General features: G+C 35.4%; 1 protein-coding gene across 3 annotated transcripts in view; it reads left to right on the forward strand.

Annotated features, from left to right (window-relative positions):
- The window catches only part of LOC105220469 (electroneutral sodium bicarbonate exchanger 1), a 268022-nt gene extending 258331 nt beyond the window's left edge, over positions 1–9691 (forward strand). For 2 of the 3 annotated variants that reach the window (XM_054227255.1, XM_054227254.1), the window contains exon 12: positions 8918–9691. In XM_054227255.1, the coding sequence (XP_054083230.1) occupies positions 8918–9011 (94 nt within the window). In that variant the 3' untranslated portion in view covers positions 9012–9691. The remainder of the gene's footprint in view (positions 1–8917) is intronic. The other variant, XM_054227256.1, reaches the window with a different exon arrangement.
- The last annotated feature ends 517 nt before the right edge of the window (positions 9692–10208 follow it).

The following is a 10208-nucleotide window of genomic DNA, read 5'->3' on the forward strand; positions in this document are numbered from 1 at the left end:
TTCCATCCAGTTCAATACATGAGTCGGAAGACAAAACCAGCAGAGGAAAAGTACCATTCAAACGAACTCGAGGTACTAGGGATTATAGAAGCACTTAAGAAGTGGAGAGTATATTTGTTGGGGATATGTTTTAAGATAGTAACAGATTGTAATGCATTCGCAATGACGATGCGGAAACGAGATGTGCCATTAAGAGTATCTCGTTGGGCAATGTTCCTACAAGACTTTTGCTACGAGATAGAACATAGAAACGGTTCAAAAATGCGACATGTAGATGCGTTGAGTAGGGTATCTTGCCTCATTATAGAAGATTTCCTAATCCATCGGCTGAAGCAAGCACAGGAAGAGGACGATTAGGTACGAGCTGTGTTGAAAGTTCTGGAGAAGAGCGACTACGAAGACTTTTATATCAAACATGGAGTACTGTAAAAGGGTTCAACAAGAGAACTCCTGGTAGTTCCATCCGTTATGGAAAACCGAAATCATCAACATGGCACATAGGCAAGGACACTTTTCCATCAAGAAAACGGAAGAAGCAGTAGAAAAATCATTTTATATACCAAATTTAAATAAGAAGGCAACGAAGGTTGTAATAAGTTGCGTAGAGTATATCGTCAACGACATGAAGTCAGGAAAGAAATAAGGTTTCCTAAATCCAAATAGTAAGGAGGACAAGCCTTTGGGAACACTACATCTCGACCACGTTGGGCCGTTGGAGTCGACAAAGAAGGCATATAACTACATCCTTCTGATGGTGGACGCATTCTCCAAGTTTGTTTGGGTATATCCAACTAAGAACACAGGAGCTGATGCAGTCGTCGAATGCATAAAGAAGAGAGCAGTATGGAGCAGGATTGAGACTTAAAGCAAAATTCTTTGGGCCTTATAAGATTGTAAAGAAGATGGCACATGGAAGATATGAAGTCGAGAAGATCGGTGATCATGAGGGACCAAGACGCACAATAACAATTGCTGAATTTATTAAGAAGTGGAACCCATCATTCGGGGTGAACATTCCGAATGAACAGCCAGGATAGCCGAATGTAGGACTGTGTAAATGGACAATAAGACTGCAATAGAAATGCAACACTGTGTAGGGAACAGATGTGACAACAGCGAACGGACTGGAATGACAAGGAAACAGTAGGAACGAAGACGAATTAAGGACAGACAAACGGACAGACAAACGGACAGACCACCGGCAACCACGGACCACGCAAGATCACAGCGGACGTGATCGCCATTTAATCTTTTATATACCGGCCATTGCAACTATTTCTTTGCGGTCATATTAATTAGATAATTTGAATAAAGTTGTAATTTTAATCTTTTTATATAAAACGCGGTATTTTTATTCGACAAGTTACTTGGCCATCCCACATCAATTGTTATTACTGCGAAGAAATGTGTATGAAAACATTATAAAGCAGTAAACTTTAAGTAAATTACATTTTTTGCAAAAAAAAAAATCAATAGTACTACTTCGAATTAAACACACAATTACTAATTATATTACGCGGGAAATGGGCCGTTCACTGGTTTAAACGAATATGTACATCTTTTTTATACTCTCGCAACAAAGTTGCAATTGTTTGTATCACCCAGATAAAGGAGTTAGATATGGGGTTATATATATATAAATGATCAGGTTGACGAGTGGATTCTAAATCCGAATGTCTGTCAGACCGTCTGTCTGTCCGTGCAAGTGATAACTTGAGTAAAATTGAGATATCTTAATGAAACTTGGTACACATATTCCTTGGCACCCAGAGGAGGTTGGTATTTAAAATGGGCGAAATCTGTCAACTGCCACGCCCACAATATAAAGTCATGAAAGGAAAATTTGGTACAGAGGATCACATTAGGAAGGGGCATATTTGGGTGTAATTTTTTTGGGAAAGAGGGCGTGGCCCCGCCCACAAATAGGTTTTTCGTATATATCTAGCAAACCAATAAAGCTATATAAACAAAACTTTCTGCAGTCGGTTTCCTTACGTATCCTACCACACACCATGAAAATAGTTGAAATCGGATAATAACCACGCCCACCTCCCATACAAAAGTTAGGTTGAAAATTACTAAAAGTGCGCTAACTCACTAACGGAAAACATTTTTACGGAGGAAATGGCAGAATGAAGTTGCACTCAGATTTTTTTAGAAAATGGAAAATGGACATGGCGTCGCCCACATATAGGTCAAAAACCATATCTCAGGAACTACTCGACAAATTTCAATGAAATTCGGTATATAATATTGACACCCTGATAACTCATATCAAAAATGGGCAAAATCGGCTCACAGCCACGACTACTTCCCATATAACTAAATTTTGAATTCCATCTCATTCCTTCACTATATAATATATACATAAGGAACCAATGAAGACAGCGAAAAAAATTGCACAAATACTGTATATGATCTGTGGCACTACTTGTGAAAAATTCGGACTATAACTTTTCAAGGAACCGGATATTGAACATGAAGAACTCAGTGGCTAAGTTAATTTTCCACCGAAAATATCGGTAAATACCTCAGATATTTTTATGTAATTCAGACAACTTCTTTCTTCTAAATGTATGCCATATACCAAATTAAAGGTATTTCAAAAATACGGTGGTCTCTACTGCGCAAATATCGGTTAAAATGTGAAAAATCAGAGCCAAATTGAGTGAGCATACTATTTGGGATATAATGTATGTTGGTGGTGAAAATGAGTGAAATTGGTTCATGAATTACCTCAGCCCTCACAAACCTTATATGATGATTTTCGTTATGCTATTGGACTTTATGCCGAATATGTGGGTCAAATTGTATGATATCTTAATAAATGTATATCAATAAATTGTGAGAGTATTAAATGTTCGGTTACACTCGAACTTAGCCTTTCCTTACTTGTTTTATCATATTATAAAACAGAGTTGAAATACTAATTCCCGTTACCTTAGCAAGTAATATGACATAAAAGTTGTTTTAAGTCATTGAAAAAAAAATAGAGAAGGAAGCAAAAATAAAATTAGGGCTGCGTTTAAACGAATGTGTGTAGGCTAGCATAATCGGATGATTCTCGTTATATACATATAGTGCGGCTCAGCCGCATCTCGATCGGTTATCTCTTGTGTTGTGGTGGCGAAAATCTTGATTAGCTTAAGTTCCAGTGTTGTGTCGACTGTATATTGGATAACTGACCAATGCACAGTGGTTGGGCTTGTATGAAGGTGCGGTCATAAATACTTCCCGTTGAGATATCGCTTTGAAATTTTCACCAAAAATCTAGAAAATTATTTTAAATATATAGTAAAAAAAATTGGCCCCATCGGACTACTAGGTCCTATAGCTCCCATAGAACTGTAATTGCCATTATATGGCAATCATGCGCAAAAATACTTCTCATGGTCATGGTCGGAGCGTCAAAACTTTTAGTAAGGCTTTGTAAAAACATTTAAGAAAGCGATAAACAAGCTGAACATGATTTGTCGTTATAGTTTCCCCCATCCAACCCCCACATATCATATAAAAAAGTCATGTAGGAAAAAAGCAAATTATCAACCAATTTAATACAGTTCATTTTCAACAGCCATTATAATTAGAACAAAAACTTATAATGCATCCTCTAGTAAACCGTACATAGAGTTAAATAAAGATGGTTTATCCTTCTTTCTAAGCTTTTTTAGTCCAATTATAATGAGTTTGAACTTAAAAATAGTTAATTCAAAGGCCATTATTATTTTGACGATTACTTCTACATCTGCAAATTTCCGCACCTAACTTTAACACTTTTATTACCTTAAGACTCTGGTAAAGACAATGTAAAATAAATATAAGGGGGATCGCGGGGGAACACAACTAAAACTTTATGTAAACACATTGAAGACATTGAAGACGCAGACTAATTTCACAAAAAATAAAAATCACGTTAGTCTTAATTAATTTCACAAGTTAAAATAAATACCTTTAGCTTCAAAAGCCATTAAAAATAATCTTGATTCGTTAACCTGAACAATTACCAGAACAATTTGAAGTGCGTTGTTGCTGCGAATTAAAAAAAATGTCTGATGTGCTTTAAAAAATACAGTTGTTCATGCGTTTAACTCTATTTTTAGAAAGTACCGTTAGATTTTTGGGAAAACCCGGTTTGAAAATAAGAAGTTTGCACAATTTAGAGGCCATCGGTTTACATTTTGTCAAAAAATCGAGAGATGGACTTTTTAATTTTTGGCCTACGGTGGAACCACTGAACAATTGAAACATTACAACGATTGTATTTAGTCCAATAAGCAATAATTTTCTTGCAAATGTTACCAAAACAAATGTTAAGTTTTCTCATCTCTACTGCGTAGCCTTTGTTTTTAATGCTTTGTTCTACCAAACCTAATTTGAGCAACAGTAAGACGACAGCTTAAGTTTATTCACGAATATAAACATATGGGCAAATATCGGCAGCTACACCTAACATTTGTATTACCTTAAAACATTGACAAATACACTGATAACACTCATAAAGGGGGGATCGTGGGGTAACATAACTAAATGTCTATTAAAACATGAAAATTACCAAAAACATGAAAGCCAAAAAAAGTATAATCAATCAAAAATACACAAAAAATAATAAATCAATAAAATTAATTTCACAAGATGAATTTATTAAAGTAAATACCTGCAACAATAAAATTCTTTTTAAATAATCAAAATCGGACCTCTCTAGCAAACGTTTGACCACTTTGAAATTCAATTTTGTTATCACGAAAAGCTAACTTAGCGCAGTTTCGCTACAAAATTGAACAGTTGATCACGCTTTGCATTCTATTTTTAGAATGTCCCGTTAGATTTGCATTAAAAACAGGTTTGCCATGAAGAAGCTTGGACATTTTAGAGACGATTTGGTAACTTTTCGGAAATTTTTGTTGTTATGACTTTATTGAATTTTGTCCTATGGGCGCAACCACTGTGCAATGGTTCGGGTCGAGTTTTAGCCATTGCCAGAGGAGTACATTCGCAACCAGCAAGATCTGCCGTGTTATCCTGACTTTTAACGTGACTCAAAAGTTTGGTTTCAATCATTTCTGCTATTGTGGAAAATTGATGTAACACAAAAGTTCTCCATGAGCATTGGGGTTTGCTTAGCAGGAAAAGAACAATGGTAGAATCCATATAAAGGTGAGTGTAATGCTGGGTAATGTTTAATTGGGGTATGGTCGCATATACTAAATTTGTCAGAAGTACGGCTCCGCAAAGTTCTAGCCTTGGTTAGTATATACTTTTTATTGAGACCTGAGCCTTTCACACCAGAACAACACGTTTATGTTTGTAGAAATACTGATGTAAATATAAGGTTGCAGAGTAAACATTTCTAGATGCGTCGGAGAATCCGAGAAATTACAATCAACTTTAATGCATCCTTTATTAAAGTTTTACATCGATGTAGAGTTAAAAGTTTTCGGCTCTCAAAACCAATCGAATTTATCAAACCATATCTGTTGCATTATTATTTAGGCTGTGATTACAACGAGACTGAGCCAACCATCCGTGTCGAAATAAATATTGTCGAAATGCAGAAATTGTTTTCTCTTAGTATTGCCACTGGCGGCGCGAATTTAATTCTCGAGTCGAACGTTTTGGCGAAAATTCGAATTGTAAGGCTTTGTATTCGCCTAAATTTTTTGTTGCGATACCAAAAATGTCACTCGAATTCATCCAAATTTTACATTTTTGACGTCTTTAATTTGAATACAGTAATACCAGCTTAACTGCTAAAAATGCAGCTGCTAAAAATTTAACATTTTTGGGAGACTAGAAAGGGGAAGAAACTTAAATTAATTCCACTTAAGTGAATCGAGTTACTTACCAAATTTTTTCTCAAATATATACTGTATTTTTTTTTGTTTTGTTTTGAATTTTATGCAACCAAGGGTTTAATGTAAAAAAATAATATAAAAATGCTCAACAACGTTGATTTATAATTTGAGAGTTTTAAAGGACAAAAAGCAATTTATTTAGTGCTTACGCCTACTTAATGGGTCAAAAACCATACCTCAGAAAATATACGACCTATTTCAACGAAATTCATTTCATAACATTTTTTTGGCATCAATGGTATTGTTTGAAAATGGGAGAAATCGGTTCACAGGATCGCCTACTTTCCTTATAACAAAATTTTGAAATTCATCTGATTCGTTCACTTTACAATATTTGAATTAAACACCACTGAAGACATCGCAACAAAACTTTGCACAAATATTGCATTTATGGTGTAACATCGTCCGTCGAAAATTATACGAAATCGGAGTACCCTTGATTCGCAGGGTATTTGACGATATGAGTTTATAGCCTGCACTCATCGCAGTTGATACGTTTTTCGTTTACATACATTTCGTTTTGGAGTATATCTGCTGCCAGTGGATGGGTTCCTTTTATATCATCCGCTAATTTGAGGATAACTAAATATGGGCACAAACACTAATATAACTGTTTGTAGCTCAAATTCTTAATCGATTTTCTAAATAAATATCTTTGCTTTCAACAAGTATTTGACGATACATTTTTTGAATATCTGCGTTGAATACGATTCGGAGCGTACGCCATTTTACCTCCAGGGTTCCAGAATATGGTTAACACACACATAAGACAGAGTATAACAGTTTTGTTCACATAACGGTTGTTTGTGTCACCTAGAGTAAAAAGAGTTGGATATAGGATTATATATACCAAAGTTATCAGGGTGACGAGTAGATTTGAAATCCGGATTCCTGTAACTTGATAAGCAAGTGATAACTTTAGTATAAATATAGATATGTATCTTAATGAAATATACACATATTCCGAAAACATATAAATACAATTATGGGTTAAACATCATATCTCAGGAACTATTAGATCAATTTCAACGAAATTCGGTTCATAATATTTTTTAGAACCCCAATGATATACTTGGAAAATGGATGAAATCAATTCTCATGAATATTTGGTATGTTGTAGATTTTTGAGGTCTAATATTACTTGAAGCTTGAAAAAATTATACGAGCTGCAGAGCTAAATAGAGAAGGTACAATCTTCTATAAGAGTGTACAGCTGCTGTCGTACGCCGATGATATTGATATCATTGGAAGCAACAACCAGTTCTGTTCTTTCTGCTTTTTCCCGCACGGATAAGGAGGCGAAGTGAATGGGTCTGGAAGTGAATGAGGACAAGACGAAATATCTCCTGTCATCCAGCAAACAGTCGGCGTATTCGCGTCTTGGCTCCCACGTCACTATTGACAGTCATAACTTCGAAGTCGTAGATAATTTCATATACCTGGGAACCAGTATCAACAACTCCAAGAATGTCAGTATCGAAATCCAGCGCAGAATCACTCTTGCCAACAGGTGCTACTTTGGACTGAGTAGGCAATTGAAAAGTAAAGCCCTCTCAGGGCGAACCAAAATCAAACTCTCAAGTCGCTTATCATTCCCGTCCTGCTTTATGGTGCAGAAGCGTGGACGATATCAACATCAGATGAGATGAGTAAAGCCCTCTCAGGGCGAACCAAAATCAAACTCTCAAGTCGCTTATCATTCCCGTCCTGCTTTATGGTGCAGAAGCTTGGACGATATCAACATCAGATGAGACGACACAAGGAGTTTTCGAGAGGAAAATTTTGTGCAAGATTTATGGTCCTCAGAACATTGGCAACGGTAAATACCGCAGAGAATGGAACGATGAGCTGTACGAGTTATACGACGACATTGTCATATTTCAGCGAATAAAAAGACAGCGGCTACGCTAGCTAGGTCATGTTGTCCGAATGGACGAAAACACTCCGGCTCGGACAGTATTCGATGCAGTACCCGCCGGAGGAAGCCGAGGAAGGGGAAGGCCTCCACTGCGTTGGAGGGACCAGGTGAAGAGCGACCTGGATACACTTGGAATCTCCAACTGGCGCCGAACTGCGAAGGAATGAGAGGAGTGGCGCGCTTTCATCGATTCGGCTATAACCGGCTAAACGGTTCACGGCCAATTACACACATACAATGCTACACTGATATGGTCCAATCAGTCCGTGCCTCATACTTTCAGACTGAACGCTCGATGGGACCTTGTATGCGATGATGATTGCCACGGTATTACTATGTTTACATATAACGAGATTATCTCCATTTACGAACTTAACTCGATAATCTTTAATTAAGAAAAGAGATTCCCCCTTCCAAAATTCCTCTCTGGATAATCCGAGATTATAAAATTATCTCGTTTTATACAACTAGATTTCCGGTGTTATTCCTAGGCTTATCGATAATTTTGCGAAGAAGGGGAGAAATGTCAAATGCAAATGTAAATAAAAATGGCCGATAGCGAGAGAAATATGTGTAATACAACAACAAATGCAACACATTTGACAATCGCATTTGGCTATATGTAAACGGTTAGATTATTGAACGAGCTTAGAACGAGAAAACGAGATTATTTTCATATGTAAACATACTATAATTGGCGCAGATTTTGGGATCTCCATTTTTACTTCATAGTCAGGCAAGGGAAAATCTGAACCATCGTAATTGATCTCCTGATGTTCCCATATAACACAATTTTGAATTGTATCTGATATGTTCACTTTACAATATGTAATTAAAGAACTATTGAAGATATAGATTGGACTCTACTTTTTTCAAAGTCTTTTTTACCTACACCCCTATTGTAGTGGTTTTCGCAATTTGTTCTTGACTTTTCCCGTATATACCCAATATTACGTTTTGCCCATTTGATTAACTTTACACTAATAAAAGAATATTAAGATTATATATTCTGGTAATAATAATTACCGCTTTTGAGCTTTTCAACTTCTTCTTATCTTTGGAAATTGTGATAATTAAAAACGTTCGTTTGCATGCCAACTGAATACTTCCTGCTCGTTTAAAATATCATTATTTCTCTATATTTCAGAAAAAAACATCTAATAAGGTTGGGTACGACGGACTTCATAATCAATGAGCAACCATGCACACTTCAACAAAATCAGCTGGGATCAATACTATGAGAAAAACTTATTTTCCAGTTAATTTCAATGTATTACTGTTACCTACCTTTCGAAATAAAACAAAATAATGAATTAATGAAGTGTTGAGTGAGAGTCTGTAACCGGATGCTACGTATTTATTTAGTACATTTATGTAAAATATTATAACCCAGTGAGAAATATAATTGATGATTGTGAGGTGCCTGCTAATTTTTATATGGAAATAGCGAAGAGATGATATCACTTAATCTCTAAAGTTGTACACTAGTTTATAGAATTGTCTGCAAATTTGTATAATAAACACGTAAGGAAGAGAAGAAAAAAGAAGGTTTCGGATGCCAAAGCATCTCAAATAATTAGCTTTTACATATAAGTGGTACTCATATAACGTCGTAAACGTATGGCAACATCGCAGAATTACAATATCGTAAAACAGCTGTTAATTTTTACATGCATTTTATTATACGACAATCTTGCAAATATGCGAGACCTTTTTCAGTGGCATTCATGGCATGCTTACAATTAATTCACAATAAGCTGATATTACCACAATATTGCCAAAGAGCGCTCATTTAACATTTGTTGCCATATTGCAAATTTACTATATTTATATAATTGCAACGTTAAATGAGTACTACTATAGAATTGTAAGTACATAAATATAAGTAATTTTTAGAATAAAGTCAGTTCTGTCCAGTTAGTGAGCGGACTGAAACTTCGTGTTTTATTTCCAACCCCGCGTAGCGGTAAAGAATATATTTTTTTAATACTTCCCACGTAAGGGAAGTCAATTGGCGCCAAACGTGGGGCCACGAAAAGAAATCGAAAAATCCTCCGAAAAGGATCCGTGAAATGGAAAAAAAATTACATAATAATATAATGTCAAAAACAAAAAGGAGGGAAAAGTGAAAAGTTTTAACTCTAGTTTAATGAAAAGTGCAGTGTCGCGTAAATTTAAAAAAAGGAAAAGTGAAAAGTTTTAACTAAATAATTAATATTAAAACTTGTTTATATAAAAATAAAAAAAAATAAAATTAACAAAGTTACTATCAAAAACAAAAAAACCAATACAATACAGTGTAAAAACTTACGAAAAAATACATAGTTACAACAACTGCAAACAATTAACATTATAAAAATAGTAATGAACAACAACAACATACAAATTTAAACGCAAACAACATTTGTGACTAGAAAACAAAGAGGATAACAAGAGGA

This window comes from Zeugodacus cucurbitae, chromosome 3 (assembly GCF_028554725.1).
Source record: "Zeugodacus cucurbitae isolate PBARC_wt_2022May chromosome 3, idZeuCucr1.2, whole genome shotgun sequence".
Classification (NCBI taxonomy): Eukaryota; Metazoa; Arthropoda; class Insecta; order Diptera; family Tephritidae; genus Zeugodacus; species Zeugodacus cucurbitae.